Source organism: Ixodes scapularis, unplaced genomic scaffold (genome assembly GCF_016920785.2).
Source record: "Ixodes scapularis isolate PalLabHiFi unplaced genomic scaffold, ASM1692078v2 PGA_scaffold10__122_contigs__length_95168666, whole genome shotgun sequence".
Taxonomy (NCBI): Eukaryota; Metazoa; Arthropoda; class Arachnida; order Ixodida; family Ixodidae; genus Ixodes; species Ixodes scapularis.
Genome location: NW_024609836.1, coordinates 33,850,544 through 33,869,805, shown reverse-complemented (window position 1 = coordinate 33,869,805; position 19,262 = coordinate 33,850,544). Strand labels below are relative to the sequence as shown.

General features: G+C 43.9%; 1 protein-coding gene across 1 annotated transcript in view; it reads left to right on the top strand.

Annotated features, from left to right (window-relative positions):
• The window catches only part of LOC8033667 (arylsulfatase B-like), a 43,839-nt gene that overhangs the window by 22,996 nt on the left and 1,581 nt on the right, over positions 1-19,262 (top strand). Inside the window, exons 6-8 of the mRNA XM_040214397.1 lie at positions 183-309; positions 706-999; positions 8,270-8,709. Of these exons, the coding sequence (XP_040070331.1) occupies positions 183-309; positions 706-999; positions 8,270-8,709 (861 nt within the window). The remainder of the gene's footprint in view (positions 1-182; positions 310-705; positions 1,000-8,269; positions 8,710-19,262) is intronic.

The following is a 19,262-nucleotide window of genomic DNA, read 5'->3' as shown; positions in this document are numbered from 1 at the left end:
TTTAATGATAGGTGTACCGCAAGAATATACGCCACATCGATCGTATCTACTATTGTTTTGTTGACATCCAAATAATAACGATGCATCGATGTATGAGAAATCTATGATATATGTTATGTTTCTTTAGGCTTCTAATTACAACAATTAGAACAATATTTATTGAATTCGTTCTGCAATTTCAGCCATTGTTCTTGCTCCTAACTCATCAAGCACCTCACGGGAGTGGTGGGCCCACGATTCTCCAAGTTCCAGAAAAGGGCGTTAGGAATTTTTCTTACATTAAAGAGGAAAACAGAACATTATATGCAGGTTCGTATAAAATATCGTATTCTCACGCGTGCGGTCATTAATGTTTCATTTTATGGACGTACATGTAAAAGTTTGTATAACTATTTTCGTGGTTCATTCAAAACTGATGTAGAATACATTTACATTCACCCGACCGTATCTTCTGCACAGACATCTTACGACTTCACAGCGTATAAGTCGTGAGATGGAAAACACCCTAGTTCAAACTGCTGTGTTAACTTCGCAGTCAGTTTTTCTTGTGCAGAGGGCATGGAAATGCAATGCTAATTATGCTACTTTCATGTATGCTACTTTCATGTATGTATTAGTTTTATAAAAATAATTGTGGTATATTTGCATGATAAAAAAATGAGGCCCAAAATGTTCACAATATTTCACGTGTTTTATGCTTCTAAGGTATGGTGGACGCACTGGATCAATCTGTGGGTCGCGTTGTGGATGCCCTGCAAAAAGCGGACATGTTAAACAACACGATTCTCGTGTTTTGTACTGACAACGGAGCATTACCCTGGGGATTGCAGTCAAATCGAGGCTACAATTGGCCCCTTAGAGGAGCCAAGTTCACCTTGTATGAAGGTGGTGTTAGGGGCACTGCTTTTATATGGAGTCCTCTTCTCAACAACTCGAAGCGGGTTTCCAGCCAACTAATGCACATCACCGATTGGCTTCCGACATTATACTCAGCAGCGGGTGAGTATTTATGAAATTGGGATGTAACTTAAATCTACATTGGTTTGCTCAGATTTCCAGTTTGTACATACTACATAATAACTTGGGTGTTTGTAATATGAGTCACAAATGGAATATTTGCTGTTTGGTTCTTCAAAAAATGCATATATCGAATTGAATGATTTGAGCTTACATTATGTTTCAAGTCTGGTTTCTAAATTGAGTGTTTACAAAACGTTGCTACGAAAATAAAATAAAACGAAGCAATGTATACAGAAAATGCTTTGTTTCTCGACAGGGATTCAAAACTGGGCGTCTCGCTCTCTAGTCTTATGCTACCACATCGACATCGAGATAGATTAGACGAGTGTCCTTACAAATGCTATGTACTGTTGTTGCCAAAAGAAGTTACCCCAGTGCATGGAGGGGTCACGTGAATTTTGTGATCAGGTAATCAGAGTTGGCTACATCATCACGAAATTAGAGATGTTACGAACATTTTCGAACTGAGGTATGAAATCGACTGGTTGACAATCCTTTGAACTTCTCGCAAATTTTGACAAAGTTCGACTTTTTAAAAAGTGTTTACAACTTCTAATCGAGATTTAGAACTTTACAAAATGCTTATGGTAATTTACCCCGTTATTGATGACTGGAGGACATGGCACTGCGCTCACGAACAACCGTTGCTAGGGTTGTTGTTATAGACAAATGATTGGGGGCTCGACGTGAGTTCAGAATTTGCCTTATATATAGTAAATAATGTATTGCAAGCATTTTGTCTTCTCAATACCTCATTATCAAGACCTTTTCTGTCGTCTCAGTGCCATAAAGCGATAATAAACGCCCGTAATAAAGTCTCACAACCGGGTTTGCCTTGCTAGCGGACGGCACGATGTCTTCGTAGGTTATGTGGTTCTTTCGGAGGGAGTACGCGACTGTTAAATTAGGTTTATAATGAGAGACGAAACTTCTACTTTTGGGGTCAACTTATTATGGGATTTCTGAAGTAGTGCCCGTGCACAGCTTTAAACGCCGCTCGAGGTACGTCAGCTCACGAACGCCAACCTGGAGATTATTTCGCAACATTTAGGAATGGTGAAAACATTGTTAAGCCCAATTCCGTAAGACGACGACGTGAAATGTTTCAGCATCGAAGTGCACGTCAGTACACGTTTCAAGAAGTCGTGACGGAACACGACTTCTTGAAATCAGATTTATTTTATCAAAGGAACTGTCTGTAATATATATATATATATATATATATACAGGGTGTTTTTACTTATTCTTTCAGATTTGTTTTAAAAAAAACGTGACAGCTACACTTATGCGGTTAATGCAGGAGATTTATACGGCCAAGAGGACATAGTATAGGGTGATAATCGCAACTATTAGTGGGTTAATTAAGTAAATTTGTTATTTAACTTTTTAATTACTGCAAATGGACATATAGTTCCAATTAGAAACTTGCTGAGCATCATCGAAAACCACTAAATCAACGCTTTTTAGAATGATATAACGCCGGGGCAGCATTTTACGGCGCTCTGTAAAAACGCTTCATTTGGTCGCGTTTCTAGATTTCGGTTTCTTATCGGAGCACATCTACGCGCCCGCGGTCCTGCTCCCCAGCGGCTGAGATGTGCAACACATGCGCGCCCTACTTCCTTCTGTTCTACGAGGGAGGCGAGGGGGTGGCTTCGCGCCCCCACCACCGGGGAGCGGGACCGCGGTCGATAGGAGGCGCTCCGATAAGAAACCGAAATCTAGGAACGTGTCCAAATCGAGCGTTTTTGCAGAACGCCGTAAAATACTGCCAAGGCGGTATATCATTCTAAAAAAAGTTGATTTAGTGGTTTTCGATGAGATCTCAGCAAGTTTCTAATTGGAACCATATGTGTAATTACACTAATAAAATGTGAATCAACAAATTTGACTTAATTAGCCGACTGAGAAATGCGACTATCTCCCTATACTGTGTTCCCCTGGCCGTATAAATCGCCTGCACAAACCGCATGATTGTCGCTTTCACAGAAGAAAGGTCAGGACAGTACACGATGAGAGAGCAAACACACGATTTATAGAGGCCGAGCCGGCCCGTGGGTCCTGGCGCGAGATGGTCGCGCGCGCCACTACCCTGTCGTCGTCGTCACCTTCCTAACAATATATATATATATATATATATATATATATATATATATATATATATATATAAAGAGAGAGAGAAAGAAAGTCAGCTAGATTTTTTTGGGTCAATACTTTAGCTTGGGCGAGCTGGTGAATCAAGCTAGCACTTCATAGCGCACAAAAACAACACACTATAAAAATACATAAACACAAAGAAACAATTCTCACGCAGCGCTGCGTGAAATTTATTTATTTCTGTCTATGTATTTTTATAGTATGTCTTTTTTGTGCGCTGGGAAGTGTTAGCAAGATGTTTTTCTCAGTGTGATGGTTACAATCAGGTACGACGCACACCTAGATTGGGAGCGTCGAACACGAAGTTTGGGGTTTTGAACAAATCATGTTAGAGTAAAAATTATTACTCCTTTGTCTCAATACAGAACAGCTGCAAATTAAAAAAAAAAATGACCTGACGCAGCTTTGATAACATGCTCTAAACAGATACTTCTCTCGGTGTATTTTCGCAGGTCTCCACACGTGTTATGATTTTAGCCAGACAATATCCTGTTATCTAACGCAAACGCAAATAGTTTTTATATACCAGAAAAGGTCTTTTAGAGCGCAGCTCTTAGGGGCCCGTTCCCGGCTTGAGCGGCGTCGGCGTCGCCGTCGGCGTCGGCGTAACCAAGGTCATCCCAAGGTCACGTGGCCCCCAAGGTCATCCCAAGGTCACGTGACCCCCAAGGTCACGTGACACCCAAAGTCACGTGACCCCCCTGAAGTCACGTGACCTCCCCGATGACGTCATCGCCACTGATGACGTCATCGGCACTGATGACGTCATCAGTGATGATGACGATGACGATGCGGATGCCGGTGACGTCATCAGTGACGATGACGTCATCGGGGAGGTCACGTGACCTCGGCGGGGTCACGTGACCCTGGGGGTGTCACGTGACTTCGGGGGGCATCCGCATCGTCATCGTCATCATCACAGATGACGTCATCAGTGACGTCACTGATGACGTCACCGACATCCGCATCGTCATCGTCATCATCGCTGATGACGTCATCGGAGTCCGCATCGTCATCGTCACTGATGACGTCATCAGTGACGTCACTGATGACATCATCGGCATCGTCACGTGACCCCCCAAGGTCACGTGACCCCCCCAGGTCACTTCACCCCCCAGTACCCTTCCCTCTTCCTCAAGAGCTGCGCTCTAATTCGGTGTTACAGGGAGTTGTAAACAGCTTTCACTTTTTAGATGTACACCCAATAAATGCCCAATCAAATTCGTACACGGAAACGATTCAAACTTGCAGACGGCATACTTCATTCATTCTGGATGCCTTCGTCGTCTACAGAAGGTACCTGAGACGTCTCAGAGGCAACAATTTATGTAGCAAGTATTTAAGGGACAGCCCATTCTCGGTAAACTTCTCTCCTGTAAAGGCCCGTTCACACATTTGCGTTCGGAGCGACCACTATGCTTACGAACGAATGCAACCGCTGTGACTTCAACGACAACTGTGCGCGACGTGTACACACACATGCAACCACATGCAACCACACGAATCAACAGCCAATAAGAAACGAGCTTCAGCTCTTGCTCCTAGCCAATAGGAAGCAACCCAGCTACGCTTACAAACATGGAGGACGGTTTCGTGCCAGACGCGGGGTAGCGGGGTGGCGGGGTCCTCACCGGAGCAGCCCGAAATTTCGGCCACGGCGTACAGTCACAAAGATCTGCTGTGCGCCTACAATAGCTGTGTAAAGGCTGGTTCAGACATCTAAAACGAACCCGTTATCCGCGACTGCGTCCGTTGTGACCAGAGCGACCGGAACGATCGCTCTGCGCCGCGCTACCACTCCTGCTACCACTGCAACAAGCGCAGCGGGTCGGCAGCACGGCGACCGCCTCTCCGTTGGCGTCAGCTGTTTCAGCGGTGCCTCCAAAAAGAAGGAGACGCGCTGCCACTTACTTGCGTAACAGAAAATAGACAGACCGTCTTCTATGACCTCAAGCTTTATTACTCTTTTTTTCAGGATACGCTTGCAGGGTAGTGCATTAAAAAAAGAAAAAGATGCAGTACGCCGTCTTGCACGATCACGACTTTAATGCACGACTTTGCCAACCGTACAAATCTCGCCACACGCCTTTTCTACGATTATAAAAGACGATGTAATTTTAGCAATGATATAGCAACATAGAAATACAAAATGACAGACGATGCGAGCTTTCAGGATTGCTAACCCTAATCACCTTTTTCGGGCGATGAAAACGAGTAAAAAATTCGCATCCTTTGTACGGTACGCACTAGTAATACCTTGAACTTGCGCACACGCAAGGAATGCGCCAAAAAATAAATCCGGGTGATGTTTGAGGACACAAATGCTAAGAAAGCACCACTGTAGTCGAAGTAAACAAACACGACGGCACAGGCGTTTCTGCTGTCTTGAGAGTGCCGCCACGAGGTCGCCGCACAAGAAGGTGGATCTTCCCTACTAGTACGTGCTGGGTTATCATAACGACACACGACGAAAATTCACAGTCAAGGATAGCGCTTTTACGGGGAACGATGAGCGTTTACCACGCCGTCCATGTCGACGATCACCACCGACGCCATGTTTGCAAATAGTAGGAGCCTGGCACGACCGGCATGCAACGCGCGCGACCGAGCTCCTCGACCTGTGATTGGTCTGTCGCTCCCGTCGTTCCCGAACGTAACGAAAAAGTTCAGCCCGGCTCAACTCCTTGCGTTGCGAACGAACACGAACGAAACGACCGTTTGGCGCTTCGTTGCTATGGTAACTCGTCGTTCCAACCGGTTGCATTCGTTCGTAAGCGTAGTGGTCGCTCCGAACTCAACTGTGTGAACGGGCCTTAAGTGTAAGATTTAGGTGTCCTATACCTATTCATTTCCGACGTTTAAATTCCGCGCCCAAGTTTTGAACGATGTCATTGTTGTTTGTCGATATCACAGTTTATTTCCTCCGGAAATGTACTTTTTAGTGAGCGTGCCCTTGCTTTGAACTGTTGTTGCGCGTTAGGAAAACGAGCATGTTGATATTCAAACGTTGCAGAAACCTCAACGTGCGAAGCTTTGTGGTGGGCGAGCGCGTTATAGGAACCGTCCCCGTCACTGTTCGTGGCAGATTATTTTTGAGGGTGATGGAAATATCGTCTTTGCGCTTTGCCTGGCAATTAGTGCTCCAAAAAAGGGAGCCGCGCAAGGTGACCGTCAAGAGCAGTGTTCACAGCATTGATGTCTTCGTGCCACAGGCTCGCAACTCGCTGCTCACCGTCTCGATTTTAGTGTGTTGCAACACGTGATTCAACTGCTCTATGGTTATTTGATAGGAAGTTTGTTACCGCAGGCTATCATGCGGTGTAGCATTACAATAGAAAGCTCGCACTGCGCCTTTGAAGGACTATTTTGAGCGCGCGCCAGGAGCGTTGCCGTGTTCACGGTAGCCAACGGTAGCGCGCGGTAACGCTATGCTAAAACTACTTATGAACAGACTTGGTGTGTATAGGGGTTTAATTTATTGCTCTATCAAAAATAAATAGTTCAATACTATACCGCACATTTTTTGTACCGTGTTATTTGCAACGTCGCGGCCCCTCTCGCCAAAACTGCCAGTCTAAACTGTCGTCACGAACGGCTGGCTAACACAAGCGCTTGAAAAACTTTGATCATTTCTTATTTGCTTTGGAATTAACTGAAAGCAAGTACGCGTATTCTGTCTTTTGAAAGGGCTTGGAATAAATGGTCATGTTTCTTGTAACGGCCTAAAAACCCGAACTCATTCCCGAAGTGTAGTGCTCGACATACCGTTGCGCGACCAGTTTTGTCCTACTTAGGGCAACGAACAGACCTTTCGTAGACCGTACGCTACAGCTCTGCATTACTAGCGGGAGCGTTGGCCGTTACGTGGAGCACAGATTGAGCTGGCGAACACAAGACCAGAAATCTGCAGCGTATGCGATATACGAAATTTGAGGGCGTCACTAAACGCCCTCAAAGATGGCGTCCAGTGCCGCGATAATTGAGAGGGAGTCGGAAAAAAACTAAACATATTTTAAGTAAACTAAAGATAAATTTCAGATCACGCTTTTAGTGTCATATGAAAACGTTAAGAATACCTTTATTTTAGCTTTTTTGTTCTTGTTATATTCAATCACACATATACATGTACCAATAAAATTTTGCCATCCTGCGGCAGCAAGAAATGTGAAATATCGTAATGACGCGAAGCCGAAGCGCTACGGAAAATAAAGACAAGTTTTCTTGCTAGAGGCACTGCCCGAACTAGGCCCAAAATTATAACATATTTTGTAGTAAATGTATAGGCGCCGCCGTCGTGGTACGGTCGGGACTAAACATTTAGCACGAAAAATTGTAAACGACCGCACAAAGTGTCCTGTGATTGGCAGCGGTAGCTGCTGCATTGCGGAAAGGCACGTTGAAGGAGATTTGCCTTCAGTCTGTGTGCTGTACAATGTTTGCAATGTGTTCTTTTCACTCAGCGGAATTCATGTAGGAGACATTTTGGTGTATTTTATGAAGACTAAACCAAACGAATAAAATTCTTAATTGTTTAAAGCAAGTCAAGCATTTCTTTTTGTATTTTCCCAATTAACTAATTAATTAAGAATAATCAATGATCTTTTCAAATATTCACTCAAGAACAGAAGTTCCAATGACAGCGCGGTAAGGCATCCTCAGAAACATCCAAATGGGACTTCATTTGTGTTTCCAATACTAACTCCTACCGCTGTTAGTAATGCAACACCCCGAGAACCAGATTGCCTTGCGGTAGCCATTTTTGTAGTACTGGGAAGGGCAGCCGACAACAGCCACTTTCCAGGCGTGCTTTTAGAACACCTCTACACTTTTGCAGGCTTTCACCGACCGTGCATAAGTGCGCGCAAGGTGTCTTTTTTTTATGGTTTAGATCGATCACTGCCTGCCGAAGCTCTCCTGATGCCAAAATTTGGGGACGGTAGAACCGCTCTCTATTTTGGTACGTTCGTGACAATGCAACCCCGCGTTCCAGTTCCGTCCCAATTTCGTGGATGACTTATGATGATCTCCTTTAGCGGCGATTGTACAACACTGGGTGTCTGATTGCAGCTTCCATGGGAATTGCTTCTTTCAGGAGGAAATGTGTACGACCTCGGAAGTATTGATGGAGTCGATATGTGGGGTGCATTACGTACAGGAACTGAATCCAGGCGTACAGCTGTGGTGCACAACATCAATGGCAGATTAAACTACTCTGCTATTCGGGATGGCGATTACAAACTGATTGACGGAACATACAACGAAAGCCTATTTGACCAGAGGTTTGAGAGTGTTGGAGGCAAGCGCCCGTACGATGACCTTGACATATTGATGAATAACTCCATGGCTGCCAACGCGTTGAGGGCCTTTTATAAAAAGAAGCATCTGAAGTACCGTGAAAACTGGAGAAGAGACGCCAAAATTGACTGCGGTAACAAAACCTCAACTGTGGACATTCATCAGGGGAGATTCTACTTGTTTAACATAAAGGAAGATCCCTGCGAAACGAACAATTTGGTAAAGAAGCCAGAACTGGTAAGTAAGCTTTATAGTTATAGAGTGACAATAGTACTCGGAGTAAAAAATGGTTCATAAAAAATGGGGGGGGGGGGGGGGGATTGTTGCCTGAATTATATTTGTTGCTTTTCTTCACAACACACATTACATTATAACTTTTCGGAGGAAACGGTAGTTTGAAATCCTTGGGCTGCTCTCTTAAAACCGGGAAAGATGTAGAATAAATGGACACCAGGGCCCGTTTGCTCGAAGCGCTAACCCCGGATAAAGTTAGCCGCAGTACCTAGGAGAGGGATTTTGAGATCACGTGACTGGCTCGGTAGGGATGCGGGGAAACATGGCGGTGCGCCAGTGAGTGAGCGCCGGTCGCTTTGGAACTAATGTGTCGTTGTAGCTGCAATATCGGGCGCGTTAGTCAGCAATGAATAATGCAGGAGGATTTCGCTTTGCCTTACCTCACTTAAACCGCAAGGCATGGGCAATGACATCGCCGCATTTTTTAGATAGTGTTTCGATTCTGGGCATTCCTAAGCCTAAATGAACGCGATAATTGTCGGCATGGCAACGTCTTTGGAAAGCGGATTGTTGATAGCACACAAAAGCAGACAGCGTCCCGACAGACTTTTTTTTTCTAAATTATTCATGCATCGCGAGGAGAATGCTGGAAGTGTAAATCTACGGTTCACGCGCGCTGGGCTTCCTCTTATAAAAGATTTGAAGTAAAAAATCATAAATAAGGCTTTAACGAACGCGCGTGCAAGGCAAAATTTGTTTTGTACTTTTTGCTTTAGAACGGTTGCTACTGCAGACGCCAGCACGTCCGACGCGTGCAACTACAGTCGTAGCATGCACCTCGGTGCTTGGATAATTTAGAAAAAAGGTCTGTTGGGACGCCGTCTGCTTTTGCGTGCTATCAACAATACGCTTTCCAAAGGTATTGCTATGCCGCCAATTATCGCGTTCATTTGGGCTTAGGAGTGCCCAGAATCGAAACACTATCTAAAAAATGCGGCGATGTCATTGTCCATGCTTTGCAGTTTAAGTGAGGTAAGGCAAAGCGAAAGCCTCCTGCACCATTCGTTGCTGACTAACGCGCCCGATATTGCAACCACAACGACATATTAGTTCCAAAGCGACCGGCGCTCACTCACTGGGGCACCGCCATGTTTCCCTGTATCCCTACCGAGCCAGTCACGTGATCTCAAAGTCCCTCTCCTAGGTACTGCGGCTAACTTTAGCCGCTGTTAGTGCTTCGAGCAAACGGGCCCAGGTTTGCTTTATACAAACAGCCCGTTTTATCAGTTTGAATAAAAAATAACGGCGAGTCAGTGCTAAACATCAGTAAATTTTCTGCCCAAATAGTTTTTTTTTTTGGACAGAGTTGGGTGAATCGAAACGCAATGCTCACTTTCCCCATGCATATTGCATTGCTGGGCAGGAGGCAAGCTGTTGGTCTTGTCATTTGCTTGGGACTTCAAACCTCATCATTTGTTTCGTTATACAGTTATATTTCTTTAAGACTTCGTTCTGTCTTAAGTCGCAGTTATCGCCAGATCTGTGATGCCGTCTCGCCACGTCTTTGCTATCGGCAAGGCTTTGTCAGCTTGCGGCTTCCTCACCCTTGGAAACGTCCCGCGACCAGCTTTTCTGTGCGACAAAAGTCAACATAGGGTCACAATTAGTGATAATTGTTTACGACATTTTGCAATTCAAATAACATTATTTTCCTTTTACACAACCCATATATTTATGTGACCTTTTTCTGGGAAGAATGCGATGGTAGGAGGAGGGGGACGGTACACATATTTTTTAGTGCATAGTGCCACGACGTTGACGAACTGCTCGACCGATGATGCCGTGGTAGTGGTGCTTGCAACTTTAATGGCGTACCTGCTTGGCGTAATGTACACGATTTGAGTCTGTGGTTGCCGCTTCGGCAGTGAAAAGTAAGTAGCACGCATAAGTTTTGCTCGATTCTTGAGCTAAAACGGTATGGCAAAAGTCTGTAGTAAACAAATATTTAAGATATTTGTTTATAGATTGCTTTTAACCACCGTTATTTTAACCTTAACATCTCACGTGTTGCCACAATTGGTAACTTACCATGTGCAAAGCAGTTTGGGAGGAATGGCTAGTAAGTGGTGGAAGGAATGAAATAGCGTCGCATTCCTCTCTTTATTAGAGCGCAGCTCTTAGGGGCCCGTTTCCGGCTTAAGCGGCGTCGCCGTCGCCGTCGGCGTAACCAAGGTCACCCCAAGCTCACGTGACCCCACAGGTCATGTAACTTGCCCCCAAGGTCACGTGACCCCCCAAGGTCACCTCAAGGTCACGTGACCCCCCAAGGTCACGTGGCCCCCTCCCCGAGGTCACGTGACCCCCTCCCCCGAAGTCACGTGACACCCCGGGAAGTCACGTGACCCCCTCCCCCGAGGTCAGGTGACCCCCCGGAGCATATTAAAGAATGAGGGGAGGAGGAGGAGGGGTCTACCCTCCCCTCAGTACCCTTCCCTCCTCCTCCTCAAGAGCTACGCTCCAATTCGACGTTACAGGAAGATGTAAACGGCTTTCACTTTTTGTCACGATTGACAATCGATGAGGCGACGGAAACGTAAACTAAACGTTTAATGAAGCGAACTTGTGCCCAAAACAAGAAGGGAACAGAAGCTAAGAACAAAGCGTCGCGGGCGCCGAAGTCGGCGTAACAACAGAATCGGACGCTGGGCCGAGACTGACTCGGGCTCGCCACGCGGAGCACCTTTTGTGCCCGCGTGCGTCTCTGGTACATTCGGCTTGTAGAACATTTGTAGCTGGATCGCACGAGAAGGGTCTCGAACTTATGAGAACGCCAAGTAGAAAGAATAAATAAAGGAACATTCCACTCCCTGGAATCGAACCCGGATCCTTCGCGCGACTGAAAAGCTCGCTAATCACTCGGCCACGCACGCGCTCGATCGGCGACGCATGTGACATTATAAACAAGTGTGCTCTGACTAGTGTATCAACACCAAGGTTAATCTGCAATTATGGTGTACCACCTAAATTTATTTCATATTGCATTCAGTCTCGCAATTAATTGTTTTGTGTAAAATGTTTACGATTCTTAATTCCCGGTTCAAAACCACGAGCAATCGGAAGAAAAAAAAAATGCGGCTGCAATCGGGTTTCTTTTCTGATGACGACCCGTCTCCTCATAATACTCACTACTACAATTTTTGGCTCAATCTTTCATGTGTCTAATTCTTTCCTGGAGGAAGGGTGGAATGGGACACGTTGGTGATCTCGCAATATATGTATATATATATATATATATATATATATATTACATTCCTAGAATGGCGCTCTTTGAAGTACTGTTCGGCTGATGTGTAGGTTGTTTCATGCCTTTTTTAGGATCATGAGACCTGTTTCTAAGCGCTCATTAAACTACACAAAATATAGTGTTAAAACTGTCTATTAATTCCACTCCATCCTCCCCTAATTTTTAACGTTTCTTTGGGTAAGTATTTCTATATGTATTTTACTAGTGGGTGTCCTCTTTTACCTTAGGATATGACGTTAGTTTTTTGCGAAAACTGCACAGTATGTTAAATTTAAAAAAAATGCCTGGTTTATTAAAACACAGATAATTTCATTTGAAGCAAATCACCTTGCTTTATAACTGCGCTTTGTTTAGAAGCTTAAAAAAGTAACTTTTATTTGGTGACCGTTCCTTATGTACATATCACCAAACACCAAACTGAGATAACAAACTGAAGAGCACTGCCTCACAAACGACGGCATGGCCACTAAAAGCAAAACCGGTCTGCGACAAAATGTATTAAAGGCGTAGCACCTTCGGATGTAATGACTTGCCTCTGAGTGTTTTTTTTTTTTGTCCTTTTTATAAGTTACTTTGTCGGTTCCAATCTTTCCTGCATTTACTAGCAAGAGTCTTCTAAACTTCTAAACGTCTAGACCTGCACATTTGCTCGCGTGCTCGTCATTTGCAAAACACGCAAGAAGTGGACGCTTTTCCAAAGACGGTAAAATTAGACACCATTTTTCTCAACACGCCACTTTTGTATAAATAAGGGAAAGTCATGTCTACACATTTTTTAACTGTGACCAACACTCCAACAAATTCAGGATTCGGGAACGCAAGCACCCTTCTTGACCAAAGGGCCATGAGCCGCTTTAGAGGGTCACTGACACCCTCTAAAAAATTGCTTTCCTTTTTTGTCAGGCGATTTATTATGATGTCGGAAGACTACCCAATTAATATTTGCAACAGTGTCACGTGTATTTTTATTAAATTCAAATTCAAATTCAGATCCGTTTATTTTTGCCACAAACGGTACATTTGTGACAGGGGCGCTGGAAAAAAAGCTGCAGGTCTACAGCTTGACGAGTCCCAGCGCCCCAGAACAAGGTAAGAGCGGCACCGGCACATACAGACAAAAAGAACGAATATGTGCACACATACATAGGCATACACATATACAGAGGATAAACACGAGAAAAACAAAAAATTCAACTTTGCAATCAACAGTATACAAAAAAGTGGTGGTTACTTATTATAAAGCTTCTTGAATGGAACAATGACTAATGGAGTGCATCTCAATATCATGGGAAAACAGGGTGTTTAATAAAAGTGGTAACTGGTGGCGATATCTTTGTAGACCAAAATTTGTCCTTAAAAAGGGAATACGCCAGGGGGGCCTACGTCGCGATGGATATACAGACTCGTTTGCTTCTAGATTACCAAGATCTAAAGAAATGACATTATTTTCTCTTACGGATCGTTGATAATTAGCTATCAGTCTATGTGCATACAAATTGGTTATATCAATGACTTTATGTTTTTCAAAAAGAGCAAGGGAATGATAGTCACGCGGAACATTTTCGATTATCCTGAGTGCCTTTTTCTGTAATAGGCGTAATTTGTTAATGTTGCCCTTTGTAGTCGAACCCCATACCAGGTGGGAGTAGCAGAGCACAGGGTAAAACAGAGCATTGTAAATTAGCTTTTTAATATTTACCGGAAGTATGTGCCTGAATTTATTCAGTATTCCGACAACTTTGCATAGCTTTTTATGAATATAGGCAACATGATTATTCCAGGACATGTGACAAGAAAATATTACTCCCAACGTCTTTATACTATCGACGCACTCTATCGCACAATCCCCCAAAAACAAATCGCGCGACAGCCTAATGCGTGGTCCTGGACACTGAAATAAAACTGCCTTTGTTTTGGATGTGTTAATAACAAGGGAATTCATAACTACCCACGATTTTAATTCATTTAAAAAATAATTCGCTTTGAAAGTGAGCACCCCTTCCCTAGAATCAGAAAAAAATATGCTGGTATCATCCGCGTATATAATACATTTAGCAGACGTTTCAATATTTAATATATTGAAACGTCTGAAAATATATTTAATATATATAATATTCAATATCAATAAAGCCAAAAGAACGCAACTGCTCGAAACCGGAACTGAAACCCGTTAAAGGGGGTCGGAAAAGTGGAAAGGGGAGAGAGAGTGGCGGAAGTCACGTAACTACACCCGACCCTAAGGGTTTTTTTTTTTTTTTTTTTTTTTTGTGCAGCAGACGACATGCGTGGCGAGAACTGTTTGCCGTGCGATTCCTTCGCAGTTATGTTTGTTCCGCTCGTTGTTCTGTACTTCACGATGAGTTGTTTTGTACACTTAAGTGTTGGCAATTAGTAGTGAGTGCCCGTGGTGAATTTCCGTGATAGACTCCAAAAAGAATACCCCCAAGATGTTGTGTGAAGCGCTGCCTCACATCTCTTGTTTCGAAAAAAGTGGCATTGTGCGGCAGAAGTCTGCACAAGTTTCCGAAAGACCAACGGGACCGGGACCAATGGCTGGCTGCAATTCCTGTAGAATATCTACGGCCACCTCGGAAAGCGGACGCTACCCGGTTTATATGCTCCTTGCATTTTTTGGAAAGTGATTACATTGAGTTCGCAACTGTGAAAAAGGAAATGCCATGCCATTTGTTGGAGAGGAGAGACTGAGTATCCGAGGGTGGACACTGACACTATATACGTATGTTCTCTTGATTTTTAATGGCAAATGAAGTCCTTGTGCTACCACAAAACAAAAAAAAGTAGTCTTAGTGCGGACTACATTTCATGTATGACGTGCTTTCATTTAAATGTTAGGTCGGCAAAAAACAAAGCTGTCGAACTCAATTTGCTTTTTGCCGAATTTGGTTTTAATTTTGAAGTAATGATGCTTACTGAAACGTGGTACACCGAAGAAACTGATGTACTAAGACTGCCTTCGTACCGTTCTTTTTACATAAATCGTACAGAAAAACGCGGTGGTGGTTTAGCGATACTGACAAAGTATGTTCGTTGAGAATTAGAAAGTAATTACAGTGTTATCACTCCGAATTACGAAATGCTGTGTAATTTTTGCAGCGGTTTACAGACCACCAAACGGCAACGTTAAGTCGTTTCTTTTTTTTAATTGGAGGGATATTTTTGGTTTTTGATAATAAAAAAAAAGTGCGTTGTCATGCGTGGTGGGGATTTTAATATCGATATGAGTGCTGATACCACTGTTAAAAGGACTTTAGAATTGCTAATCAGTGCAAATGGCTGTGCAAATGGTATCAATAAACCTACAGGGGTTACTCTTTTATCTGAAACGCTAATAGATTTGTTCATTTTGAATAGCTCTGTTGATTATATAAAGGCCGGTGTCATTGGTTGCGATCTGAATGACCACCTCCCTATATTTATTTCTCTTAAAAACGTCTCGCAAGAGATCTGCAAAACGAAGCGGACACTGGTTCAGAAAGAAAACTTTAGATCGACTAGACGCCTTCGATATCGCTGTCTCAAAGGCAAGCTGGAATGGTATACTGTGCGAAATTAGTGCCGACGGTGCTTAAAACACTTTTATTGAATTATTTCTAAGTTTGTATAAAACATACTTTCATTTCACACTTATACAAACAAATAAACGCATAAGAAAGCCTTGGATAACTCCAGAGCTTCTTTGTAAAATTAACACAAAAAACGTCTTAAATGGTAAATTCGCAGAGTCAAGAGACCAGAATTATCTATCAATATTCAAAAACTATCGCGCACAACTTTACGAAAAAACTACGGCCTGTGAGACAGCGTTATCATTTCGGAAAGAAAAGAGTATAAATTTAGAGGAGAACCAAGCATACAAATGTGAGAAGAACAAGAGAGATGCATTCAACCGCTGAACTACCAACTGTGTTTAATGAAACACTTCACCTTTATCAACAGGCTAGGACCAATCAAACCTAGGTTGCTTCATTTCTTTCTTTTTTCCCTCATTCTCAAACTAGGGCATCCTGCTCGTCTGTCTACTTGTGGGCGGTACCTCCACCTCGCAAGAACGTCCTCTCTTCTCTGGTTAAGGTCACAGATGGTGAAGTAACACACATGTCCCCTTTCTCTTCAATGTTTAAAGCTTCTAAAACCTCACGTGGAAACCGGTTTCGATGGTGCCCCAATGACGGTAACTTTGTCTAAGTTTGCCTTTCACTTGCAGTCATGGCAATGTAGGGCTAAAATACCTGCTGCCGTCAAGTTCTTCAAATTATGAGCATGTTCCCGGGTCCTATCATTTATACACCACCCGGTCTGTCCGATGTAACAGCGGCCGCATGTCATGGGTATGTGGTATATAACCTCCTTGTGGCACTGGGCATAAACGGTCCTGTGATTGGTGCCACACCCCTTGCTGTTGCTGGTTTTCCCCTGATTAACCTTGCGGCACAACGAATAGGTCTTATTGGGCGCCGAACACAGCACTTGTACCTCGTGCCGATTTGCCCTCTTTTTTAACCTATGTGTAATCCCATGAATATATAGAACAACCACAAACGGTTTTGTCTTCTTTTGCTGTGTGGAATGGTCGTTGCGTCCGCATGTCGTCTTGATGGTGCGGCGAATTCTTTCGCACACGGAGGCAATTAGACGTCGTGGGTAGCCCGCGTCCTCGAGTCTGGATATTTGTAACTCAAACTTCGGGAGATGTGATGCTCACATGATTTGTTCAGGCTAGAAAACAGGGCTGTGACAGTCACTGCCTGCTTAACAGTTTTTGAATGCTGAGACGAGAAGGGGAGAAACCCTTTGCCTGAACGGGCTTGGTATCTCCAGCAAACATGATCTGCTCTGAACTTCAAAACCAAATCAACAAGCTTGACGGTCTTTCTGACTGGAAGCTCATGCGTGAAAGTGAGCCCCATGCACGACTGCTGAAGGGTGTTGTTGAGGTACCCGTCGATATGATCGTCCACTTCTGTAGCGCATAAAATGAAAAAAAAAAAATCATCTACATACCTAAATATCGACGTGATTCTCGAATCTTTAAAGGGATACTACAACGAAATTTCGGCGCTCATTTTTTGGTCTATATGTGTTCAAAGGAGCAGCATCACATCGAACATACCAATATCTTGTTAAAAAAATCACGAAAAGAAATTTTAAAACGAATCGAACGATTAGCAAAGAGCACCTGGTGGATGTCGCTAACACCTCCCTTGTGATGCCCGTCTATTAACCTCGACAGCTAGTGACGGAGGTTGTCTCGCCTCCGGCCACGACGAGAGAAGAGGGGCAGGAGGAACTCCTCTCTTCCCGAGAATGCCTTTCGTGTGTTGCAGAAGTCGATATTGTCCCCCTACAAGATTACGGAAGATTAACCCGTCACTCAAAATTCGTACCAAAGCAGCCGCTTCGGTGGCTGGAACGACTAGGCCATCCTCTCGACGTCAGCCTCGCCGTAGCTTTGTGCTCGTCCTGAGACGACCTACGTCACGATTGCGTTGGATGTCACGTGGGCTCCACTGGGCCTTCTCCGAGCGCTTGCCAGAGTGGGCCATTTATAAAGAAAAATACAGCCACCCGGGGCCAAAATACAAACGTGCGATTTTCATTTACGGATATTATGGATCATATTCAACATATTTTTGAACACGACGGGAATATTTCAAATTTCGTTGAAGTATCCCTTTAATGCTTTCTTGGATGGCACGGCACGCCCGCACGCTCCGCACGCTCTGCACGTAGTGGCGGTCTAGGTAGGCCACGACCGTGGCTGATAGGTAATAGCGCAAATGTTCTAAGAAGGTATTCACTTGCATCCCTACCGCATTCTGGAATGATGTGAGGCCTTGGTCTTCTATGTTTGACCGAAGAACTTGTAGTAGACGTGCATGAGGAATGGAGTAGAACATGTCTTGAACGTCCATGGAAAACCCAGACACAATGATGTTCCCTTTTTCTTTAAGAAAATATACCACATTTTCAGCATTGGAAATCCGGAAAGGGTCTTGCATTGAAACAAAGTTGATCTTTTCGGAAAGAAATTTGGACACGCAAGCTTGCCACGTGTTCCTCTCCGAAATAATTGGCCGGAACGGAGGTCCCTCTTTGTGCGTTTTGGCTGAGAAGAACACCGTTAACTGGTCAATCCTGTCTGCCTTGATCTTGGAGCACAAACCACCCTGATGGTTTCTCTCTAATATCGTGAGAATGTCTCTTTTTGTTGCTTTTGTTCTATTGATGTCAACCGGGACAAAATTCCTGTTCATGGCTTGAAGGGCTTTTTCTCCAAAAGCCCCTGAGTCAACAACTACAAAACTTCCTTCCTTATCGGAAAGGCAAAGCTTAGGGTCCTTGCTTCTCAGTTCTTGTATGGTAGGTCCAAAGCTCAGACATGAGAGGGCTTGATGTTTAAGGTTTACAAAAACCTGAATCCCTTCATCACTGACCTGCGGGCTTCTTTCATGTGCTGCTTTGGCAGCTATGCTCCTTACAAGCGCTACTTGGACAACGGCTTCAAGCTGTTGTCCCATATATTCATGGTCCCATAAATTCATAGGTTAAAGAAGATGGCAAATCGGCACGAGGTACAAGTGCTGTGTTCGGCGCCCAATAAGGCCTACTCGTTGTGCCGCAAGGTCAATCAGGGGCAAACCAGCAACAGCAAGGGGTGTGGCACCAATCACAAGACCGTTTATGGCCAGTGCGACAAGGAGGTTATATATAGGGTTCCGCGTTTTCGGTTTCTATTTTTCAAAATTCGGTGAACTTTTTTGGTGTTTATTTTAAAATTCACTTTCCGTTTTTTTTCGCCGTATATTTATGCCAACAAAAGATTATCGACTTTTTTCGGTGAATTTGAAATAAACACCAACGGACACCGGATCAGTTGATCCAAGTAGCTCTGATATTTGTGTTCTCTCAAAGAATAATGGCACAGATGCATTGAAAAAGATATTAACACTTTATTTCGCAAATGTGTGCAACTGTAAAAGAAACAAAAAAAAAACAACAGAAGAAAAGACAAGTCATAGATATGAAGCCTGTGCCCAAAAAACAAGGAACTTCATCTACTGTACATCAGGATTACGTGATCTTATTATAGTACACAGAATAACTTTCTCACGTTCTCCTCGTTGGTCCGCACTCTTTCTTTCCTGCTGATGTGAACCTAAGCTTCGAGAATGCCCTCTCAACGCTGACACTGGGCACTGGCAGACTGATGAGATGGAGCGCTGCCTGAGCC